General features: G+C 45.2%; 1 protein-coding gene across 3 annotated transcripts in view; it reads right to left on the reverse strand.

The window, feature by feature from the left end:
- Positions 1-4,458: 4,458 nt before the first annotated feature.
- LARP4B (La ribonucleoprotein 4B) overlaps positions 4,459-25,369 on the reverse strand; it is a 106,891-nt gene continuing 85,980 nt past the window's right edge. For all 3 annotated transcript variants that reach the window (XM_039526090.1, XM_039526093.1, XM_039526091.1), the window contains 4 exons: positions 25,188-25,352; positions 20,707-20,831; positions 13,597-13,705; positions 4,459-6,934 (listed from right to left, as the gene is read on the reverse strand). In XM_039526090.1, the coding sequence (XP_039382024.1) occupies positions 6,653-6,934; positions 13,597-13,705; positions 20,707-20,831; positions 25,188-25,352 (681 nt within the window). In that variant the 3' untranslated portion in view covers positions 4,459-6,652. The remainder of the gene's footprint in view (positions 6,935-13,596; positions 13,706-20,706; positions 20,832-25,187; positions 25,353-25,369) is intronic.

Here is a 25,369-nt window from a genome sequence, read left to right on the forward strand (position 1 = left end):
GGCAACCAGCTTAGGCTTATGCTATGGAGCAAACAACTTAGTAGATATGATGCTTGGCTCCAGTCTCGAGCCCAGGCTCTAGGACCTTTCCCCCGGCCAGGTGTTGGAGGCTAGTCTCCAGCCTGAGCCAGAATGTCTACATTGTTATTTTTAGCTCTGTAGGACAAGCCTGGGTCATTTAACCCAGGCTCTGAGATGCGCTGCTGTAGGGGTATATGTACTCTTAGTCACCATGTTTTCTAAATGTGCTCAGCAGGTTAGATCAGCGTTTCTCAAACTGGGGGTCCTGAGCCAAAAGGGGGTCATAAGGCCATTGTAGGGGGGCTCGCGAGATGGTATGGTATTGCCACACCCTTACTTCTGCACTGCTGCTTGCAGCAGCACTGCCTTCTGAACTGGGTAGCCGGACAGTGGTGGCTACAGGCTGACCACCCAGCTCCAAAAGCAGCGCCGCCACCAGCGGGTGGCATAGTATGATATTGCTGTATCCCCCTTCCCCTGGGCAATGTCCTCTATTTGAGAACTTGAAATATGGTAAGTCTATTTCACACTTTTTGAAAGGTTTCAGCGTCTTTGGCTGCAGGGATAATGATTACATGCTTAATGCTCCTATGAGTATGTACAGTAATTTGCTACCACTTTTTATTTATTTATTTTTAAGGGGGCAGGTTGTCACAGTCTGAAATTTTTCAAGGGGGGGCAGCAAAAAAAAGTCTGAGAACCCCTAGGTTAGATGAAGGTTTTGTTTGCACTGCAAAGTTACATTGTGTTTGAACACATTAACTAAGGACTTGTCTACACGAGACATTAGTGAACAGCAAGCCATGGTGTGAATCTACAGCACACTAGCTTGCTGTGCAATACTATCCCATGTGAACACTAGCACCACACACTAAAAGTACCAGAGTGCACTCTGGCTCTTATGACTTGTAAAATACAGTAAGTCAAAGTGCACACTGGTACTTTTAGAGCACTGTAGCAGTGTGCACATGGGATGTTACTAGGCAGAAAGCTAACTCATTGCAGATGCATACCCTGCTTTGCTGTGCAGTAACGTCCTGTGCAGATAATCCTTCTAACAGGATACTAAGCACACAAACAAACAGAGACAAGGATGTGCCCATGTTTAACACTGTCAGCCAGTCACAGTTAACCATAACAGTCCTTGTCAGCACAGAGTATAAATTCATAGATACCAACACCAGAACGGACCACCGAGCATATTACTCTGACCTGCTGCACAGCATAGGCTATAGAACTTTCCCCAAAATAATATCTAGAGCCGATCTTGTAGAAAAAAATATTGGATGTTTAAAAATTGTTATGGCTGTCGGCAAACTGTTCCAAAGGTTAATTACTCTCACTGTTCAAACGTATGCCTTATTTCCACTCTGAATTTGTCTAGCTTCAACTTCCAGACATTGGATCATGTTACACCTTTTTCTGCTAGACTGCAGAGCCCATTATTAAATATTTGTTCCCTCTATAAGTACTATTAATCAGGTCACTTCATAATCTTCTCTTTGTTAAACTAAATGCATTGAGCTCCTGGGAGCTTATCACTCGGAAAGCATGTTTTCTTAACCTTTAATCATTCTTGTGGCTTTTGTCTGAACCCTCTTAATTTATCAACAGCCTTCCTGAATTGGGGGCACCAGAACTAGACACCGTATTCCAGCAGTGGTCAAGACCAGTGCCAATCCAGAGGCAAAATAACCTACTACTCAAGATTCTCACGTATGCATCCCTAGCTTTTTGGCCACAACGTCACACTGGGAGTTCATGTTTAGTGGATTCTCTACCATGGCCTCCAAAACTTTTTCAGAATCACTAGTTCCAAGGATAGAGTCCACCACTGTGTAAGTATGGCCTACATTCTTCAATCTTAGATACATTTAGCTATATTAAAATACACCTCTACCTTGATACAATGCTGTCCTCGGGAGCCAAAAAAATCTTACCGTGTTATAGGTGAAACCGCGTTATATCGAACTTGCTTTGATCCACCGGAGTACACAGCCCCGCCCCCCCCGGAGCACTGCTTTACTGTGTTATATCTGAATTCATGTTATATCGCGATAGATGTGTACATAGTTTGCTTGTGCCCAGTTTACCAAGAGCGCTAGATTGCTCTGAAGCAGTGACCTGTCCTCTTCAGTATTTACTGCTCCAATAATTATTTAGCTAACACAATAAACTTTCCTAGTGTAAAGAAGCCTATGGTGTTTAAAATACCAGAAGCTGGTCAACAATGGCACCCCAAATGTTTCTCCCTCCATAAGAGCTGCCATTAGTGGTGGCAATAGGGGAACGGAAAGAACAGATAGACATTCAGGTGTCCGTCTAGCAAACAGCATCCAATGACAGTTAGAGAGTACTATTCTACCACATACAGATCTCACTGGGAGTTCAGTGCTCTAAAGGCTCTTTAATATACAACACATGCTAAAACATTAAGACTTGCTGGGTAACCCAGTATCTATTTTTCTAACATTAAACTTGGTCCTTGCAACTGGTAAATACTAAATGCAGCCAATTCATATGCTGGACTAAAAGAAATAAAAAGGACTTCAATTGATTTGGTTTTATGTGTTTTTTTTTTAAAACCTAGAAGGCAGAGTATCCAAAACACTTTTTTCCATTTAATAAAATAGCCACACAATGTAATTGAGTTAGTGCCTTACGGTTTTCTAGACTGAAAGAGTCATGCACCAGGACACTAAGTTTCAATCCAAAATTGAAGCCCAAAACATTGAGACAATCATAAATCCCCAAAAGGGGTTGCAATGGAAGCATTCATAAAAAGATCAATGTACACAAGCATCACTCCTACATTAACTGTTTCCTAATGAAGGCGTGCAATTGTTTGCTCGTCTTTTTAAATTGTGAAGACATTTTTTCAAGTCTTAATCTTTACACCATGGTTTATAAACTCATTTCAAATCTATTCACAGCAGAGAAACATCCATAATATAAAGCAATGTTGACGCAACATACTCTCCACAAATGTGAGCAAAAAAGGTAGTGACTGATACCGTTGAACCGTTTAATTAAAAAAAAATCAAGAATTCAACAGTGTCTAAATCTTTATTTTTCATAACCTACATATTTTTCAAATTAGACAGTTTTACATTTTATGACACAAAAGGAAACTTAAATTACCAAGAGTTTACATGTAAGCTTGATTCCAGTCTTAATGGAAGAAGTAGAACAAAAACAAAAACCCTCAAAAAAGCTTCCATATTACACTTCTATGTCATGAATTGGCAGCTGTTAGCTCTCCTTGAAAGTCTTTGATTGTCTGCTGCTATTAGTGTAATAGGTTACAAAGCACATAAAAATCCCTAACCGTCGCTAGCTGAAGGAGATAGAGATAGGTATGCACCATTACAGTCAGCTGTTGCTTGTGATACACTGCATCGCACCCACAAACAAGGGCCTTTCCATATTAACTGCTGAATCTTCAGAAGATAATGCAGCAACATAAAAGTTTGCCACCTTCCACTGATTTCTAAGTGGCAAATTATGATGTCATGGTGGGGACTGATCTGAAATGAAATTCACATTATGTCTCAAAAGCAACCTTTGTTTCAAATACAGATCCTGTGTTAACTTGTTTTATACTTCCAAATGAAAAGCATCACCACACAATCCTACAAGTTAAAATGCCAATTTTAATTACTTTATCTCTGAACCTGTAACTCAGATACTGCTTTCTGGGAGGATTTTTTCCTTTTCACTTTTTAAAAGCCACATGTTAATAGCTATAGGAACCATAGCAACAGTCTGCATGCAACATCACAACTTTCTACTCTGAAAGTCCATTTTGTCACTGAGTGGAAAAATCTCAAAGTAAATGCAGCAAAGATAAGTTTTTGTATATTATATACAGCTACTTGGCAGGTCACTTTTGCTTATTTTTAAAAAGCTATAAAACCACATCAGAGCAAAGGTTAAACTCCTGTTGCAACAGACTGTTGCTGGGTAAGCAGTAATTACAGTGTATTGACCTAGTACAAAATGGCAGCAGAATACATTAGAACAGCACAACACAATCCGCTGGTCTCAATATATTACCTTATGTCCCAGTTGGCTATTATGATTAGCTGTACACTGTTGCTGTAAGTGACCGTTTTGTATTGTTTGCAGCTGTTGAGGTTTATACTTTCAGCAGGCAAACAACAAATCACACAGCTGGCCTAAACCATATACAAGTCTAGCTGCCATTTTCACTGCCCACTGGGGAAAGGATAAGAATATTAAAATCCAATGACAGAACCGGTTTCTAAATTTTGGTGATGTTCACTGTTGTCAGAGTCTTAGCTCCTCCAACAGAATTCAAAGTGTGCTTTTTAACCAAGGAACAAACACATCCCATCTTGCCCATTTGCAGTACAAAGCAGGCTGGATTTAAAAGGTCAATTCATTGCCATCAGATATCTGCAGTATAAAAACTGCTTTTTTTTTTTTAAATACACAGCCATATTCGAGCTTATTATCCGTCTAGGTAAGCATGGATACTCTCCCTGGAAGAGGCGGTCAAATGAGCTTCAGGGTGTTTTTTCCTGGCGATTTGAACTATTATCCCAATGAATTTGATTTTATTACTGGGATTTTTAAAGTTTCAGTTGAACAGCTAGAGTGCCAGAGTTGACTATTTACATTGTGTTAGGGAACACCTATTGGTTGAAATGCACACTTTTAGAGAGACTATTATGAAAACATTTGAGGGCTTTGAAATAAGACCTTCTTTCCATTTCCCTTTTGCAGTGAAGAGGCAGAGTCAGTTCAGCACACCAGAATAAAATAAAAGAAACAAAACAACAAATTAAAGTAATATTCAAACCACAACATTTAGTTTATCTACATCCAGCTCAACAGCAACATTTATAATATATCAATAATTTTTATCAGTTTTTTTTCTTTAGGGTACCTTTTTATATGTTCTGATTATTTACAACTGTACAAGCAAAGCACACACTTCCAAGTGCACATATTTAATACAGTATTGACTATTTGCATTTACAGATTTTTCAACAATCTGAAAAAGATCAACTGTTTAAGATCTTTAAGGTATATTACAAAAACTGCTGCTAGTTCCTGTACTACAGTATGTTTACCCAGTAAGACCAGTGACAATAGATACATACTGTAACTGAGTAATTCTGTAATTAACTCATGCTAACCCTTAAGGGGGTCAGACTTCATTAACTCTAAGCTGTCTTATACAAAAGTTAAGGCAAAGTCATTTTCAAGTTTAAATAAAATTCAAGTCTTTAAATATTGGATGGAAATAATTCTTTAAAAAAATCAGTTGTTTAAACAAACATTTTTGTGGAATAAACTGTACTGTTATATTCAGCAGGAAAGAGGTTTATCTGACCTGCCTGCTATTTAAACACTTAAAGAAAATGTTTAGCCATTTTAAAACAAAAATAATTTATATTCAACTTTATTAGAAGCTTGCTAATTTAGTGCATCCTTGTCCTTCAGAAAGCGCATCACTTCTAAAGTAAATATAAGTGTGAGAAACCTCATCCCAGAGGTAAATAGCAGGGATCTCTTCCTCCACCACAAAAAACACATACCATTATCTCAAGGTTTGAAAATTTTAAATCCACATGCCAATGCTTGTAGTTACAGGAAGACGTCAACACTAGGCTGACTAAGATATGAACTCTTTCAAAGAGCACTTGGGGCCAAGTTAAAAAAAAAAGTCTACACTAAGCACAGGGATAAACTAGAAAGTACAGTAATGACTAGTTAACTCCATCCTGGTGAGGGGGAAGTTTAGATCATCACAAGAACACTACTGTGCTTTCTTGTGATAACAGCCATTAGCAGGCTTCACCACTATATAAGCTCACAACCTCATTTTTTTTCTATTCACAATGTGCTTTGTATTTGGAAATTATAGTATTCATTTTATTCTGGAGTGAGAAGCTGGTTACTTGCTTGCAGTACATCCAAACACAAATATTTTAGAAAAATCTCTACTGGTGCTCTCTGGAGGACTTACTTTTTTTGTAGAAGACATCAAAAAAGATTAGTTTTTAAAAAATGCTATAGTTAACTATTAGTTTAACCTAAAAGTGCAAGTTTATTAACTGATACTTGGAACAGCAGCCCAATAAAAAAAATCCTCAAGGTCATATTCATACTATTTTGTACGATACACTTTTTTTCATGCTCTACGCTAGCTGCCATTATCAGTCTTTTGGACATTTTAGAGATATAGTTACTTGCAGACCAGTTTATTAAAAAAATTGCAGCAGCACAGTTCTGCTTAATAGTTCAGGAATACTCACTATATTGAGCTTGTATTCACATTGCCACAAGGAGGCTTGATAAAAAAATTGATTTTTTTAAGATAACACATTTTCTATCTTGAAAATAATCAGACTTGCATCACCTCCAGTTAAGCACCAACCTAAACATAAGGTTTAGATCAATTAAATCCTGGAAAAATAGAATGTTTGCTCAAGAGGGTAAAAAAATTATTTCATAGAAGAAAAAGCTTGCAGGCATTCTATATGCCTAGCAGCACTGCAAGCTCCCTAACCAGCAACTCATTCTCTGTACTCTGAATGGGAACATGGGTTTTAATTTGTGGGAAGTAGAACTCTTTTCAACCCCCTCCCAAGCATTAGTTTCACTGAGGAGATTTTGGGGGGGTGTTCTGTTCTTTATTTAAACGTTTCCCAATGGCTGGAGGGGGCGATCTGCGCCCTGACTGTCTCCTCTGGTCTTTGGGCTGTCCTGGATTTGACTTTGTGGGAGGGGGTTCTCTGTTTTTCTCTATTGTTTCTGTGGGTTTTCTTTCATCTTTCCCACAAGCTACAGTGTTTGGCTTCTGTTCTTTCTGGGGTTGCAATGTAGGTGGATCCTTAGTTGTTCTCTGGCAAATCTCTGCATAACTAGGTTTTCGTAGTTCCTGTGAAATGGAAGGTAAACACAAGACACTGAAGTTAAAACAGTATTAGTCTTCATTGTGACTATGATAATATATGCAACTACAGGGAAGATTTAGCACAATCTAGCATGTGAAGTTCATGCAAGTAGCGTTATAGCCAAGGTTGGCTGTAAGCAAGAGAAATCTTCGAGTAACAGATTTATCTCTGAACAACAGAGTATGACCTCCCATCTGAACCTGAACAAGACGGGAACAGGGGTAAAGAATTATCTCCTTTTAAAGTTTAACAGATATATTTGCTAATACTAAGACTGCCTACTTTGGACAAAGGGTTACCTACCTTTCATAACTGTTATTCTTTGAGATGTGTTGCTCATGTCCACTCCATGTTAGGTGTGTGTGCACCCACATGCAGTCGTCAGAAATTTTTCCCTTAGCGGTATCCATAAGGCGGCTCTGGCGCCCCCTCTAGTCCCCTGCTCATGTGCCAGTATAATGGGTGCCGCCAGCCCCGCACCCTCTCAGTTCCTTCTTGCTGTCAACTCAGACAGCGGGGAAGGAGGGCAGGGTCATGGAATGGACATGAGCGACATCTCAAAGAACAGTTACAAAAGGTAGATAATCGTTTTTTCTTCAAGTGCTTGCTCACGTCGATTCCATGTTAGGTGACTCACAAGCAGTAACCATGGAAGTGGGCTTGCAGTTCATGGTTGTGCGGCTTGCAACACTGCTTTGCCAAAGCTGGTGTCATTCCAGGCCTGCTGGGTGATGGGTGTAGTTGGACGTGAAGGTATGGACCTAAGACCAGGTAGCAGATCTACAGATATCTTGAATTGGTACCTGCACGAAGAAAGCTGCGGAAGAAACATGCGCTCTAGTGGAATGGGCAGTCACGATAGCCAGTGGCGACACCCTGGCTTGTTCATAGCAGCACCTGATGCAGGCGGTTATCCACAGGGAGATCCTCTGAGAGGAAACAGGCAGGCCCTTCATTCTGTCTACCTCTGTGATGAAAAGCTGTGTCAACTTATGGAAGGGTTTAGTTCTCTTGATGTAGAAGGCTAAAGCCCGTCTAACATTTAAAGAATGTAACTGTTAGACTGGTGAGGCTTCAGGAGTATGACCAGTAGGAAGATGTCCTGATTATAGGACACTGTGAACGCTGGATAGGGGTGTAGCTGGACTTTATCCTTATAAAAAAACATGAAGGGGTGTTCTGACATGAAAGCTCTGATCTTGGAGAACTGTTGGTCCAAAGCGATTGCTACCAGGAATGCCACCTTCACAAGAGAAGCAGCAGAGAGCAGGATGCCAATGGCTGAAAGGGAGGACCTGTGAGCCGAGAGAACCAGATTCAAGTCCCACGGAAGGATTGGATCGCGGTTCTGAGGGTAGAGCCTCTCCAAGGCTTTCAAGAACCTGAGCATAATTTCGTGAGAGAAGACTGATCTGCCCTGGATCAGAGGATGAAAAGCTGAGATAGCTGCCAAATGCACCCTGACTGATGAAAAGGCCAGGCCTTGGAGTTTGAGGTGAAGCAAGTAGTCCAGGATGGATTGAAGCATGGACTTGGAGGGGGAAGACCCAACTGGTAAAGTGTTTCCACTTGGCCAGGTAGATCGCCCTGCTGGAGGGCTTCCGGATATCCAGCAGGATGTGCTGCACATGAGCCGAGCAGGCCCGTTTCTCAGCATACGGGCATGCAGAAGCCACACTGTCAGACAAAGGGATACTGGGGTTTGGATGGAGCAGATGGTTCTGGTTCCATGAAAGTAGGTCCGTTCAGGAGTTCAAGCAGGGTTCAAGCTATAGAGAGATCCACGCGCATGCCGAACCAATGCTGTCAAGGCCACGCTGGAGCCATCATGATTTTTGCCTTGCCTCTCGATCTTCAAGAGGATCTCGTGCAGCACGGGTATTGGTGGGAAAGTGTGTAGAAATGCCTGTCCACAGGAACAGAAAAGTGTCTGACAGGGAACCTCTGTTGAGCCTGTCAATTTAACAAAAACTGCTGATACTTCCTGTTCGGTCTGGATGCAAACAGGTCCACCTGGGGAGTCCCCTGTGGGTGGAATGACCACTGGAGGCAAGACGAGAAGAACCTGCTGAGGAGATCTGCCAGTGAATTCCTGGCCCCTGGGAGGTGCAAAACCACAAGATGAATGGCGTGCTGCACAAAGAAGTCTCATAACTGGAGAGCATCTTGGCACAGGGCTGATAAGCAAGCTCCACCTTGTTTGTTGATGTAGAACATCGCGGCAGTATTGTCAGGATTTGAACAACTCTGCCCATCAGGTAGGGAAGAAACGCCTGGCAGGCCAAGCATATCACCCTGAGTTCCCTGACATTTATATGGAGGGAACAATCTGTGGAAGTAGAGAAAGAACTGACAGGGATTTGTAGGGGATCTTAATGCAAGACCGTCTGTTAGCAAGAGTTAGGCTAGCTGTAACCCTAATAACGCAAGATTTGTAGAAGCGAGGATTGTGTGAAGCGAGTGGGAAAGAACTGTGGGAGAAGTCATTGCAACCTTGTGTTGAGGAGGAATGTAAATTGGCATCTAAATAGAAGTGAGAAAAATAAGATAACAGATGACCTATGTATAAACAAAATGCAGCTGTTGCTTATTATTGTATGTAACAAAAGGTATAAATGCTTGCTGTAATTGTTTATCTTTTAAGAAACCTGCCTATGTCCTAGCACACACTCCCCCTCTCTGCAATCGCTTGAGAATAAATGAAGTATCTGACTATGCTGCACCCATCCAAAAAGTGACAACTGAGTTTTTCTCTGACAAATCCTATTACCAGAGACCTTGTGCACGGAGGACATCGAGGTGGGCTCCCCACTCCAGATTCGATTCAGAGACCAACATCACTGATAGAGATGGAGCTGTGAAAGGAATCTCTTCCAACATCAATCAAGGGTCTGTCCATCAAGCCTTGATGGATGTGCTACAGGATTGTGACCAGTAGGTCCAAATCATGTCTGCTGGGAGCATAGACTGATGCTAGTCATATCTGCAGGGGTCTAAGGCACAGACGCGCGTGTTGGACCAAGTACATGCTACCATGTGGCCCAGCAGCTTGAGGCATACCCACTCACAAGTGCCTGGGTGTGGCTCTTAAAAGCATGAGGAGGTCCAACATGGCTCGAAATCGGGATTCCAGCAGAAAGGCCCTGGCCTGAATCAAGTACTGCTCCTATAAACTATTTGCTGAACCAGGGCCAGAGTTGATTTCTGCTCGTTCATAAGCAGACCTAGCTCCTGACAGGTGGCCCACAACAGATCAAGGCTGTGCTGAACCTGGGCTCATGACCTGCCTCTGACAAGCCAGTTGTCTACGTTTTGGTAGATCTGCACCCCTCAATGCCCCAGGTAAGCGGCCACTACTGCCATACACTTTGTGAAGACCCTCAGAGCAGACAAAAGGCCGAAGGGCAGTGCCTTGAATTGGCCCACTACGAACTGGAGCAATCTTGTGCAACCATGGAAAATAAAAATATGGAAATAGGTGTCCTTTAAATCTAGAGATACCAGTCTCCTGGATCCAGAGAGGAGATGAAGGCCAGGGAGACCACATGGAACTTCAACTTCTTGAGGTGACGCAGGTCTAGGATGGGTCTGAGGCCCCCCCTTGAACTTTGGGATTAGAAACTAGCAGGAATAAAAACCCTTTCCCCTCAAATCTTGAGGAATTTCCTCTACAGCCCCTGCCCACCTCCTGGATGAAAAGTCTCTTGTGAGAAGGGTCCCTGAAGAAGGATGGGAGGGGAGGGAGAGGTGGAGGAGAACTTCAGGGTGTAACCAGATGTTATGGTGTTGAGCACCCAAAGATCTGAGATAATTCAGGCCCATGCAGAAAGGAATGGGGACAACCAGTGCAAAAATAAAAGGGGATCTGGATCCTGGGGTTAGTCTGGTGCGTTGCCCTTGGGCACACTCTCAAAATGTTTGCCATGGGCCACTCGAGCGGCAAGTGGGGCCCGACCGTGGAGTCGAGGAGAATGGGGAAGATGGTGGCATTAAAAAAGTCTTTCATTATATAGGAGCTTTGTCAAGGTGGACCCGAGTATCTGGGCAGCGGCGGCTGGAAGTGCCTCCTTGAGGTCAGAGATACTTAGAGCCCAAAGGAGCACAGGGTGGCCCTTGAGTCCTTCAGCCCATGCAGCCTGCTGTCCATCTGCTGCAAAAACAGGGCATTACTCTCGAATGGGAGGTCCTGGATGACAGTTGGATGTTGCTCAAGAGTTTTAAGGACTGCAGCCATGAACTGTGTTGCATGGACACAGCAGATGCAATCGACGGCGCTGCCAAATCAGCTGCATCTCATACTGTTTGAAGAGAGGCTGTGGCCACTGCCTCACCCTCTTCCAAAAAGGCCAAGAACTCTTGTCTTGACTCCTGGGCAGAGTCCCTGACCTTGGCCATTGAATGCCAAGTGTTGTAATCATACTGCTCCAGCAATGCTTGCTGATTGGTGATATGTAGTTGCAGACTGGCAGTAGAATACATTTTTACATTGGCAGTAGAATACCAAAAAGGTCAAGTTTCTTAGGGCCTTTATTTTGAGGGGTTGTGCTAGATTGCCCATCTGTCCTGTTCGTTGGCAGGTGAGACCACCAGTGACCATGGGGGCGTATGGGTGGGAGTACATGCATTCAAAGCCTTGGGCAGGGGCATACTTTTTTCTCTGCCCTTTTAGATGTTGGGGGCAAAGAGGATGGCATTTGCCACAGTGCTTTGATGAGTTTTAAACTATATAGAATAGTTTCGAAAAGAATCGAAGAACAAACAACACTAGGGAACTTGTGAAAGCTAGGAGCATTCCAACTGTCACAGGCGGTAAGTAGGAACTGAGAAGGTGTGGGGCTGCCGGCATCCAATATACTGGTGCATGAGGAGACGACTCCAGGAGATTCCAAAATCGTTCCTTTGCATGCTGCTAAGGGAAAAATGTCCAACCATCATGCACCTAACATGGAATGGACACAGGCAAGCACTCTTAAGAAAAAAAAAAAACTTTCCATTTAACCAGTTCTCTTCCCTCTTCTCAGATTATGATGGAAAAGGGCAGCAGTACCAAGAAAGAAGGGAGTTTGAAAAAAATGTTATTTAAAAAAAAAGGGGGGGCAAATTTTTTTGTCAAATCAAATATCTAAATATGGAGCAGGAGGTGGTCATCACACCAGGGAGGTCAAATTAGCATATTGCCCAAAGCAGAAAGGACAAATCGATGAATCAAAAGAAAACATGGATATTTGCATACAGCACCAGAGACAGGCAAAAAAGCAGTTAAATATTTGAAGCTAACCCTACTGTCTGAGTCATTGACATGCCATCCAATTGTTGACAAGGCTCAAAAGTCATCAGATGATACTTGGAGTTCTGGATAAGATAAGTGCCTCAAGCAATGTTGCCTTTAAGGGTATGTCTACATGGCAATGGAAGTCCAGGGTTTAAACTCAGGCTCAAACTTAACCCCTTCACTTCCATCTACACAAATCTTGTTGATCCAGCGCTTGGACCCCAGTTCCCAGGACCCCTGGGGGTAGAGGTTTCCAGCCTGAGTCAAGCCAGCACCCAGGGTTCAAGCCCTACTGTTTTGCAATGTAGATGCAGCCCCACCAGATTTATGCTCTGGGAGACTGCCAAAAGTATCCCACAGACTAACTTTTTGTCCTTTGGACTGTCAAGTTTGGTGGACAGTCAAGTTTACACACACAGTGCACCATGAACAAAGGACCAGAGTGGCCACATTTTGGGAAGGTGCTAGGAAGTCTGAGATATGGGTTGTTGGACTCAGGCCCACATAATGCACTGTAGACAGCAGAGCCCCAGATTGGGATCCGGTTTCAATTAGTAACCTGAGGTTACAAATGAGTGGAGATGCTCTAGCTCTAGGTTAACAAACCCAGGGTCTGCTAACTTGAGTTCTAACCCAACCCTGGGCTTCCGTTGCAATGTAGACATTATTTACACATGTGCTTAAGTATTTTAGTACACAGGCTCTGCCAACACCTACAAACATCCCCTTTTGTGATCAGTAAAGTTCACCATTACACACCTTGCTGTGCCTGGAGTACATAGGCAGTGCAGTGCAGGTTTCAGTCTCCCTGATAAACATATTAGGTCTGAGTGACTGCCAAAAACTCCACAAAGGTTTGGGATAATGGATAGAGGTAGTATTGGGGGATCTGGGGAAGTAACAGAGGAAGGAGAGGCAGCAGGGAGGGGATGGAGTGAAACCAAACTATGGGGAAGTGGGTTAGCAGATCATAAGAGGAAACGTGTTAGTTAAATGGTGCTCCCATATCAAAACTCTCTACTATGAACATAAAAAGATGACAATTGCCTAAATCGATGTTCTCTCCTTCCCAACTCCAAAATTTCACTTACTGGGGCTCAGGGGAAAAAAAAAAAAGGCAAGCCACTCCACCTATGACGAACTGTTCCTTCTAATTCTTCAGTGAGCTGAATTTTAATCATGGAAATGCAAAAATACTCTTGCCATTTTCCTGCAACATGTTATACAGCTCTATTATTGCAAGTCATCAGAAAAGACCTGAGGCAAGGGTAAAGATGCTGTAGGTACCAATAGACAAACAATGGAAATGCTGTACTGTTAATAAAATACATCAAGTGATAACACTTCCAAAAGACAGCTAGTAATATCACTTACTATGGCAGCCCCATTGACTTGTACTGATTTACATGCAGTACTGAGCGTGGAAGAAAGTCTTTCCATACTTTGTGTCTCTCTCTGCTGCTTATCGACAACCTTGGAGTCACTGCAAGCACATATCAGAAAGTGAATCTCATGAAAAACTATCTTCATGTTTGACGCTTGAAAAGTCAACATGTGAGCAGATTACGCATCTAAGAGTACTTTTAAATCAGACTGATTTGGACTGCAAGAAAGTTACAGCTATCTGTGAACTGACAACTATAACAGCCTTTTAAAAGTTAATTCGCTATACATTTTAAAAAGCATATTACAGTTTAATACACAACTTAAAATAAGGAACATGCTACAAATTCTAATTAAGTTTGTATTTGTTTGAAAATGGAGATAGACCAGGACATTAAAGCTCACATTTTATCTTGCTATAATCCTAACGTCTGATTCTGCAGTCTCCAGTAAAACAGGTTGTGACACACAGTACTTGGAAACAATTCTTTTATTGTATGCACAAAGTGATATTGAATATTGCTTTGGGAGTTAGTCTATGCACTCCTTTGTTCTATAAGTGTGGGTATGTCTATAATGTAATGTACGCCCAGGGTTAGAACTCAGACTCAATCTTAATCCCCTTCTGTCTACACACATATTGCACTAACGTAGGGCTCAGACCCAGGGTCCCAGAACCTTATGGGAGTGGAAGTTCAAGTCTGAGTCAAGCCAGGACGCATGGTTCAAACCCTATTGCTTTGCAGGGTAGGCCCCACTAGACTCCTGCTCTGGGAGTCTGGCAAAAGCAACCCACAATCCCATGGGCCAACTTTCTTTGTCCTCTGGACAGTCAATCTTGATGAAAAATGGTTACCTACCTTCTGTAACTTGTTCTTCAAGATGTGTTGCTCATGTCCATTCCATTTTAGGTGTGCATGTGCCCATGTGCACAGTGGGAGATTTCTTCCTTAGTGGTATCCGTAGGGCAGGCTGTGCCGTCCCCTGGAGTGGTGCTCCCATGTGGAGGTATATCAGGTGCCACCAGCCCTGCACCCTCTCAGTTCCTTCGTGCTGGCAACTCTGACAGAAGGGTAGGACAGCAAGTAATGGAATGGACATGAGCAACACATCTTGAAGAACAGTTACAAAAAAGGTAGGTAACCATTTTTTCTTCGAGAGAGCTTACTCATGGCTATTCCATGTTAGATGACTCACAAGCAGTATCCACGGAGGTGGGCTTGGAGTTCACATTTTAACCGCTTGCAGTACTGCCCTACCGAAGCCAGCATCGTCACAGGCCTGCTGGGTAAGGGCATAGTGGGACGTAAAAGTGTGGATAGACGACCAGGTGGCTGCCCTACAGATGTCCTGGATAGGCACATGGGCCAGAAATGCCGCCCAGGAGGCCTGCACCCTGGTAGAGTCGGTGGTGACGATCACCAGGTGCAGCACCTTCGCTTGGTTGTAGCGGAAGCAAATGCAGGCAGTGATCCAAAAAGCAATTCTTTGAGTGGATACCGGGTGACCTTTCATCCTGTCGGCCACAGCGATGAACAGTTGCATCGACTTATGGAATGACTTGGTCCTATCCACGCAGAAGGCCAGAGCCTTCCTGACGTCCAGGGTGGGTAGCCTGCACTCGTCTTCTGACTTATGCGGCTTTGGAAAGAAGACCGGTACGTAAATGTCCTGGCTCAAATGAAACTGAGCAACTACTTTAGGAAGAAAAGCCGTGTGTGGCCCTAGCTAGACCTTGTCCTTGTAGAAGATGTGTACGGTGGCTCCGAGGTGAGCACCTGAATCTTGGATACCGGGTGGACACTGCAACCAGGAACATGACCTTCCAAGAGAGGAAGAGACCCCAGGAAGCCAGGGGCTCAAAGGGAGGAGCCGTGAGCTGAGACAGCACCAGATTCAAGTCCAATGGAGGAACAGGGTCTCTGACTTGTGGGCAGAGGCCACTCCAGGCCCATAAGGAATCTGACTGATATCCTGAGCAAAAAACCCAGACCTACCCTAAAATGGCAGGTGAAATGCTGAGATGGCCGCTAGATCAGTGGCTCTCAAACTTTTTTTTTACTGGCAACCCCTTTCACACAGCAAGTCTCTGAGTGAGACCCCCCCCATATAAATTAAAAAAACTCTTTTATATATTTAACACTATTATAAATGCTGGAGGCAAAGCAGGGTTTGGGGTGGAGGCTGACAGCTCACAAACCCCCATGTAAAAACCTCGTGACTCCCTGAGGGGTCCCGACCCCCAGTTCGAGAACCTCTGCACTAGATGGACCTTGATCGATGAGAGGGACAAACACTGGAGCTTGAAATGCAGGAGGTAGTCCAGAATAAACTGCAGCGAAGCCCACTCGGGACAAACATGTTTGTCCACAATTCGACAGGTGAACAGTCTCTACTTGGCCAGGTAGGTTGCTCTGGTGGAGGGCTTCTTGCTTCCCAACAGAACACACTGAACCTCTGCCGAGCATTGCTGCTCCTGTGTGTTTAAAAATGCAGCTGCCAAGCCATCAGTTATATCGCTGCCAGGTTGGGGTGCAGAAGACTGCCATGGTTCTGGGACAACAGGTCCGATCTGAGCAGTAGCTGGAATGGGGTTACCACCAAGATGTCCAGCAAGAAGCTGAACTAGTGTTGGCGTGGCCACGCTGACGCTATGAGGATGATCCTCGCCCTGTCCTGTTTGATCTTCATGAGGACCCTAGGCAGCAACGGTACCGGAGGGAAGGCATACATCAGATCCTCCGGCCATGGGAGCAGAAAGGCATCAGACAGGGCTCCTCCTCCAATCGAGCAGAAGACTTGGCACTTCCTGTTCACATCCAGGCAGAACAAGTCCACCCGGGGAGTTCCCCACCTGCAGGAGATGGAGCTGATCACCTCCAGATGAAGGGACACTAGTGGCGAGATGAGAATGTCCTGCTGAGGTGATCTGCCAACACGTTCTTGGACCCTGGAAAATGAGCGGCTATGAGATGGACATGGTACTGTAGACAGATGGCTTCCTGGCAAAGGGTTGATGACCTGGTTCTGCGCATCCTGTTGATTGATATGAAGGGAACGATTGCGACCAATGACTTTGGAGGTTGAGATGGCTGAGGTGGGTTCCCCAGCCCAGGTCTGAGGCATCAGAGACAAGGGTCACCAATGAAGACGGGGCTGTGAAGGAAATACCTTCCAACAGTGACAATGGATCCTGCTACCAGATGAAGGATGCCAATACGCTGTCCAGAATCCTGACCACCTGGTCCCTGCTGTGCTGGCTGGGGACACAGACGGATGCCAGCCACGCCTGGAGAGATCGGAGGTGGAGTCGTGCATGCTAGACCATACAAGTACATGCTGCCGTGTGGGCGGTAGTGAGTAGGTGGGCTCACAGGCCTGCAATGAGGTCCACTATGGCCTGGAATTAAGACCTGGCGAGGAAGGCCATGGCCTGAGTGGAGTCCAAGACCACTCTGATGAACTCTACGCATTGTACCAGGGTTAAGATTGATTTTTTTTCCTCGTTTATCATCAACCCCAGGTGTCGACACGTGGAACAGACCAGGCTAAGATGCCTCTGCACCTGATCCACATACTGACCCTTTATCAACCAGTCATCGAGGTACAGATATATTTGGACTCCCCAACATCACAGCTAAGCAGCCACTGGCACTATACGTTTTGTGAATACCCTCAGCCGACGAAAGACCAAAAGGCATCGCTGTAAACTGGAAATGGTGCCATCCCAACATGAAGTGGAGGAAGCGCCATTGCCCTGGGAAGAAGGAAATATGGAAGTATGAGTCCTTTAAATTGAGGGTGGCAAACCAGTCTCCTGGATCCAGGGACAGGATTATGGAGGCCAGGGAGACCATGCGAAACTTCAACTTCCGGGGTAACTTGTTGAGGCGATGCAGGTCTAAGGAAGGGTCTGAGGGCCCCCTTTGCCTTTGGAATTAGGAAGTAGCGGGAGTAGAATCTTCTGCCTTCTATGTTTTGAGGAACCTTTTCCACTGCCCCCAGGTGCAGTAGGATTTTGACCTCCTGAACAAGGAGTTGCTCATGAGAAGGGTCCCTAAAGAGGGATGGAGAAGGGGGTAGGAGGGGTGGTCGGCTGTCAACTGCAAGGTGTAGCCCGAAGAAACCGTGTCTATCACCCAGCAGCCCAAGGTGACATGGGATCTGGCTGACCAGAAAGGGCAGAGGCGGTTGAGGAAAGGAAGGGTTGGATCCAGTACATTGGCTGGGGCACTGTCCTCGAGCGCACCCTCAAAATGACTGCTTCTGGCCTCCCTGACTTCCGGGAGGGTCAGGTTGGGCAGCTGGGCGGGAAGAAGATGGGTAGCGTCTCTTAAGCCCTTTGTCCTTGTCCTTTCTTCTGTAGGAGCCAGACCTGCGAGCCCTCCAGGACCTAGACTGTGGTGGAGGAGGCAGCAGCAGGTGGAACGGCTTTGTGGACTGCTGAGGGGTGTGCAAACCCAGGGATTGGAGGGTGACTCAGGAGTCCTTGAGACCATGGAGCCTACAGTCAGCTCAGAAAAGAGCCCTGAATCCCCATGTATTGTGGTCTGCATCTCCTGGAATAGCCCAGAAGCCTGCAACCAGGAGTTACATTGCATGGCCACTGCCGACGCAACCACCATGGCAGCCAAGTCCATCGCGTTCTAGGCCATCTGGAGGACTCCACGGGCCACCATCGTGCCTTCGCTCACCAATGCGGCGAACTCTTGGGCACCATCCTGTGGGAGGGCTTCCGTGAACTTACTGAGGAAGTTCCACAGGTTAAAATGATAAAGTCCCAGCAGGGCCTGGGGGTCAGAGACCCTAAACCAGTGGTCTCTGTACTCTGGTGTCAAAGGAGCCCTCCCTGGCAAAGAAGGGGGTGACACCATCCCTCAGGCCACTCAACTGTCAGTTGTCTGTGGACCCTTCCACACCAGCAGTCCCCTTTAAGGAGCACCAGGCCTTCCTTAAACCGGTTGCAGAGAATCTGGGCTTGCAAATTGAAGAGGTCGCTGAAGAGGCAGACTACCTCTTCAATGTCAGCTCAGCCACCATACCAGCAAAAATTGTATTGCCCATCCACCCAGTGGTGATCAAAATAGCCAAGCTCGTGTGGCAAACATCCTCATCTATTCCGCCAACATCCAACAAAGCGGAAAGGGCAAAACCTGCAAAGGGCTTTGAGTATCTATCTGTATACTTATCCCCCGCACAGCAAATGAAAGGGACCGACAAGGGCCACCCCAGTGGAATGGCCAAAACTAAGGAGGCCAAGAGATTCAACTTATTCGGGAGAAAAGTTTTTTTTGATGTCCAGCTTACAGTTTAGGGCAGTGGTGGGCAACCTGCGGCCCACGAGACAGTTTGTTTACATTGACCGTCCGCAGGCAGGGCTGCCTGCAGCTCCCAGTGGCCTGTGCTCCGATTGTGGCTGGCTTGTGTGATGCAGTCAGGGAGGGTTTGGAGTACTGGACCAGCATCACTGGCACCCCTCATGGATTCCAGTACTGCCACGGGGTGTGTGTGTGTGGGGGGGGGAGGGGGGGGAGGGGGGAGAGAAGAGATGGATGATGGACAGACCACGGCCCCTTCTGCGTCGGCACTGCAGCCGGTGCCCTCTCAGTCTCCTATGTGGGAGAGGAGTTGCCCCACCTTGGGGCTAAAGTCGCAGTCTGATCCTGACAACTGGCCCTCCGGAGACCATGGTGGGGCCGTCGAGGCCAGAGTCTGCTTACTGACCCCGGGAGGTGAATGATGGGGAGTAGCGCCACCTGCTGGAGGAGCGGTATTGGGGCAAGTGACGTTACAAATGATTTTGATGCTGAAGTCCTAGGTTAACAAAGCCACTAACTTGCTAACTCAAGTTCTACTAAAATAGGGCATACATTTCAGGGTAAACATTCCCTGCAAGATGGTTTAAAGCAGGGGTGGGGCAGAAATAAAAAAATCAGTTGTGGGCCACACAGCCATGCAGAGGGATGCATGCGCAGGCTCAGAGCTTCCCCTAGGCCAGGGGTGAGCAAACTTTTTGGCCTGAGGGCCACATCTGGGTGGGGAAATTGCATGCAGGGCCATGAATGTAGGGCTGGGGCAGGAGGTTGGGGTGTGGGAGGGGGTGAGGTGTGTGGGAAGGGGCTCAGGGCAAGGGGTTGGGGTGCAGGAGGGATGCGGCAGGGACTCGGGGTGCAGGGTGCCACAGGGGATTCAGGAGAGGGGGTTGAGCTGCAGGAGGGGTTCAGGGTGCGGGTTCTGGCCAGGCACCGCTTTCCTTGAGCAGCTCTGGGGTGGCAGTGGCATGAAGCAGGGCTTAAGGCAGGCTCCCTGCCTGCCCTGGCCCCATGCCGCTCCGGAAGTGGCTGATACCAAGTCCCTGTGGCCCCTGGGGGTGGGGGCAGAGGGCTCCGTGCACTGTGGGTACCTCCCTCGAAGCTCCCATTGGCTGCAGTTCCCTGCTCCCGATCAATGGGAGCTGCAGAGGGTGGTGCCTGCAGGCGAGGGCAGCATACAGAACCCTTTGCCTCCCCCCATGCCCCCCGCCCCCAGGAGGCACTTCCCTGATAGCCCCTGCACCTAGGGGCCGCTGGGACATGCTGGTCACTTCTGGGAACTGCACGGAGTCGATTGGACTTCTAACAGCCTGGCAACCCTAGCTTCCCACACTGTGGGGCGACCCAACATTTGCGGCTTCCAGCCCCGCAGGTTGGGGGCGGGGGGGGGGGGAAGAATAGGGGAGAAAGAGGGCCCCTGAGGCTTAGGGCTTCTGGTTCACGGTGTGGAAACTTGCCGCAGGTCGGACGAAATGAAGCAGCAGACAGGATTTAGCCCACAGGTTCCTCATCCCTGGCTTAAAGTATTCTTTATGCCATTTTATTAAACATTTACAGATATTAAGAATCAAGACTAAGCAATTCGTTAGCACCTATAAAGTGTGCACATTTATTACATGATAAACAACAAGCTAATGCCTTCTGCTTTATGTATAGTTCACATGAGATATTGTTACTCCATTCTTTGATTAAGGATTGAATAGCTAGTTACACAGTGTACCTAACCTTTTGAAAATGCAAACTCTTGATTCAGAAAAGAATAATTATAGGCATGTAATTAAATCCTTACTCAGGAGACTGGGATGGGGAAGGAGACCTTTCAAACGTCCCAGACAGAGCAGGAGACGCTGGCAACAATGGCTCTCGAGGAATTCCTGATGGAATAGTGTTTGTACTTGCATCCACATTTAGGTTCTAAAAAAAACAAACCAAAACAGTATGTTTAAGCAGAGAAGTGTTAGGACTGCCCTTGTTCTTGTAGGTTATTTACTTGCAAAGGAACAAGAAAACTACATGATTTACATATTAATTTATAGTGAACAGCCACAGATCAACAGGCTAATGCTGAAAATAAAGGAAGCTAAGTTAACTCTCTATTGTGGGGGGAGGAGGAGCAGCCACGGTTTGACCATGAAGATGGTTCAGAGTCTCCCAACATCCTTTTCACCTTCAAAAAAGTGTTTACTCCTGGGGATTTGGTCAGACAGAGCCAATGGACACAGCAATACTTGGGATCCAACAGTAGGATCCTTACTTGAAGTACCTTCTTGTGTAACCATTTGGAACCAATGACACCATGGAAAGGTGCTGTTCTTGGGCTCTGTCCCAAAAGCCTGATTTTTAGCTGGCGAAGCTTGTTTCAATGCCTCTTAATGGGGCACCTTGACAACAGGATCACTTCTTTCAACTTGGTATTTTGCAAAGGCAAGTTCTCGGTGTGTCTTATGGGCTTTGGTACCTTTTTGAGAAGAGCATGTAGGCATAACAGCCTTTAGAGAAGTGCTCTTACCCAAGGCCTAAAGGGCCCTTTTAATGCCCATCTGAAGTAGGACTGACCACTGAATATGAAAAACCCCTTAAAATTTTCCACTGCTCAAAAGACTGATCCTTCCACCTGGGCAAAGCTAAGAGGATCTACACATACTAAAATCCAAATAGCTGCAAAAGTAAAGAGAAATTTTACCCATCCTAAAACCAGCTCTACCATAATAACCAATTAAAAATATTAATTTGTCCATTGAGACAGAAGGGAGAGGTTGGCTCTGTGACCATCTTGGCAAGCAGAGAGGGGAAGCAAGGGGAGCAGAGTGTGTACACACAGGGGATTTTTTTTGTCCTCCAACTACCACTCAGAATTGGTTCCATGTTCATGTGGCTAGGCATGAGATTCCTACAGTGGGGTCTGTAGATAGACAAGTCCATGAAGGTGAACAGTAATCCATGAGGTGGTTATGATTCAGATCACATACCGACTATGCAGTTTCTCTGAACAAAATCAGACTTGCACTTTAGTGAAAACAAAATCACAAGCAGCTGCATGGAGCACATACATAGTCTGTGTTTACGAATTAGCTAGAGAAGAGTACCACTCTGCACCCACAATTACGTGGGGAATGGCTTGATCCTGCAAGGTACTGAACATCCTGGCCCAAATCCAGCACAGCACTTATGCACATACTTAACTATAATTATATGAGTAGTCTCAATAGAAGCATATGATGGATTTGGGCCTGAGTGCTCAACTCCTTACATGATTGAGCCCTAAAATGTCATGGTTAGAGAACAGACACACAATGTGGGTGATTTAATATCTTTTATTGGCCCAACTTCTGGGACACAAGCTTTCAGGCTTATGCAGAGCTCTTCTGAAATAGTTTCCCAAGCTATACTTAGAAGGGGAGTATGGTGCATGATGAGCAAAGGACTGGATATCTAGGATACTGGGTCATAGAATAAAGATCAGAGGGGACATATATGATCATCTAGTCTGATGATGCAAGATGCAGGCCCCACAAAACCGATCCACCCACACCCTGCAAGTGACCCCTGCCCCATGAGGCCCACCTCCAGGGCCAAGGCCAATGCCAATCTCTTCCCGAGGAAAAAAAAATTCCCTGGCCCTCCAATCCGTCCCCAGCTGAACCCCGCCGAGCGGGGCCACTCTCTCAGCCAAAACTCAAAAAAGGTACACATCATACCCAACATTACCTTAATTGACCTAGGCACATAATCCATCCATACACCATCATCCCATCAAAGCTTAATTATCTTAATCTTAAATCAAATCACTCCCTCCCACCCCACTGTTTCCTCCCTTCCCACTGCACAGCACCACTGTGATGGTTGGAAAGAAACCGTCTAATTTCATTTCTGACTCTTCTCTGCCTGACAGTTTATATCCAGTTTGTCCACATTTAGCAAGCACTGAGCTGAAATAATTTCCTTCCCTGGTATTTATTCCTCTGATATTATTAAAGAGTGTAATGTAATCTCTCCCTCCCTTCTTTCTTTTGGTTAAGGAAAAAAAACCGAAGCTCTCTCCTTCTCCTCACAAAAGGCCTTCCTCTTTCCATTCCTAGTTCTAGTGGCTTCCCTTGTACCTGTCTGTTTTTCCTCTCATCTTCAAACATGGACAGGAGACCAAAAACTGCACACAACAAATGAGTCTCCACTACACCATATATATATATACTAACTAGCTAGCACCCCCTTATACTTCCTAGAAATACTAATGCTAAATTACAATTTTTACTTTTTTTTTTTTACACATCACATCACATTCTCAGTCATCTTCATCATCAATGGGACTCTAGGTCCCCCTCTCCTCCTCTCCTTCCAACTGGTGTCCCGTCAGCTCTTAGCTAGCTTATAAAGTTGCTAGACATCCTCATAACCTAATAACCTTACCACTTCACTATTGAATTTCATCCTGTTACTAAATACTCCACTTTACAAGGTCATCTAAATCTGAAGATCGAAATCCTTCCTCTTCCTCCAACCCAAACCCCCAATCCCAGTGTCATCAACTTTATCCCCCTTTATCAGCCTACCTTTTGGTTCCCAGGTCAGCAATAAATAGATTGAATAAAATCGACCCAAAACCGAGCCTTGAGGAGGAATCCCACTGGTAACCTCCAACCGGACAGTTCCCTTCAATATACCTCTCCAGTCTCCTCCCTTCCCAGCTCCTTCTCCCATTTTTTTTTTTCATTTTTTTCCTTTCTTTTTTAAATTTAATTCTTGGTAATTCAATCAAACGCCTATCAAAAACCTTAGATATATGAGATCCACCGCATTTCCCTTGTCTAAAAAATCTGTTACTCTCTCAAAGAAGGAGATCAAGTTGGTTTGGCACGATCTACCAATGGTCCATCTAGCCCAGTATCCTATCTTCCGACAGTGGCCAATGACAGGTGCCCCAGAGGGAATGAACAGAACAGGCAATCATCAAGTGATCCATTCCCTCTAGCCCATTCCCAGCTTCTGGCAAACAGAAGCTAGGGACACGATCCCTGCCCATTCTGGTAAAATTTTCAAGAGAGACTGTGGGCTGGTCTTAAATATCCTTACATATGACCAAAATGCACAGACTACAAGTTGGTGGAAAAGTGTGTGTGTGGGGCAGTGGGGAGGAGAAGGATGAGGAAAATGGGTGAAGGTGGTTTAGAAGCCACTTTTGCACTGTTCTGTAAACGGCTATACCCCTCGTTAGAACAACCTTAGGGCTTCTTTAACTGACACCATTAGCAGTATCAGTGGGCAGAAAATGTAACCAGGGATTGCTACGACATAGGGCACTTCCCTAACCACAACCCCTTTCCCACCCACCCTGATATGGTGGTAGTAAGGAGGATACAGTGAAAGAGAGGGAATATTGTGTAAGCCCCTTTATGATGCTCTTTACCACTAGTGGGTCACCCTTACACCAAGGAAGGTGATCACCGCCAAGCCAGTTAAACCAGTTTTGTAAATAGTCCAAAGCAACCCTCCTGCACCGGAGGATCTGGTTATATTATAACTGGGAATCAACATACAGTGTCGATAAAGTTGCAACAAAAATAAAGCAACCAAATTTAAACTGAAAGATTGATGGAACAGACTTCCACAACCCGGACTCTTTGATAGTCACTGTGAAATTAAATCTCTCTTGGAGAGCACCCTGAGCCCACAGATTGCATTCTTTGGGACTCTGTCCTCTGCACTATCTATGAGCAGCTAGAGAGAGCATCAACTCCGAATTACATTTCTAGCTGCATCCTGAAAGCACAGTCTGCCAGGTCATTTTGGTGTATTTTTACATTCTCCAACTGATCTCACACATCAGCTCTTGGATTCAATTGGTTTAGCAATACTTATTATTTCAACTAACAAGCCCAGTGTTTAGAGAGAGTTTCCAGGCTCTTTCCTTGTATTTCAGAGGTTGAAAATGTGTTTTCCCCACCTGCAGCTGTTTTCTAGGTGTTTAAGGGGAGGAAAAAAACTGACAAAGCAAATTATGAGCAAATTGTGGTGTAAGATTATTTTTCACTTAATGCTATCAAAAAAGTAACAAGTAGTAACCTGACGCAGCTGGGAACACTGAAAAAAGTGATATCTGTTTTCATCACTAGCAAATGGAGATGACAGCAAAGGAGTTTATACAGAACAACTACAGTTTTCCATGACCTACATAAAAGCGTGGTTAAGTTCTACTTGAATTATGTTTTTACTACATAAACCACTGAATTTGAAACAAGGAGGTATGTAAAGCAGTAAACTCAAACTACTCACTCTTTCCTTTGACGTTCCCATTATGACACTGGACAGTCTGTTTTCAAACAAGTCTTCAGTCTTCAAATTGCCTGCAGCCCCAGGTAATGGAGGGAAGCTGGATAATCCCAATTCAAAACTAGGAGATGGAGGCTTTGGAGGTGGCGGAGACTGCGTTTGACCTCTCTGTAACAACAGAAGCG

Source organism: Mauremys reevesii, linkage group 2 (assembly GCF_016161935.1).
Source record: "Mauremys reevesii isolate NIE-2019 linkage group 2, ASM1616193v1, whole genome shotgun sequence".
Lineage (NCBI taxonomy): Eukaryota > Metazoa > Chordata > Testudines > Geoemydidae > Mauremys > Mauremys reevesii.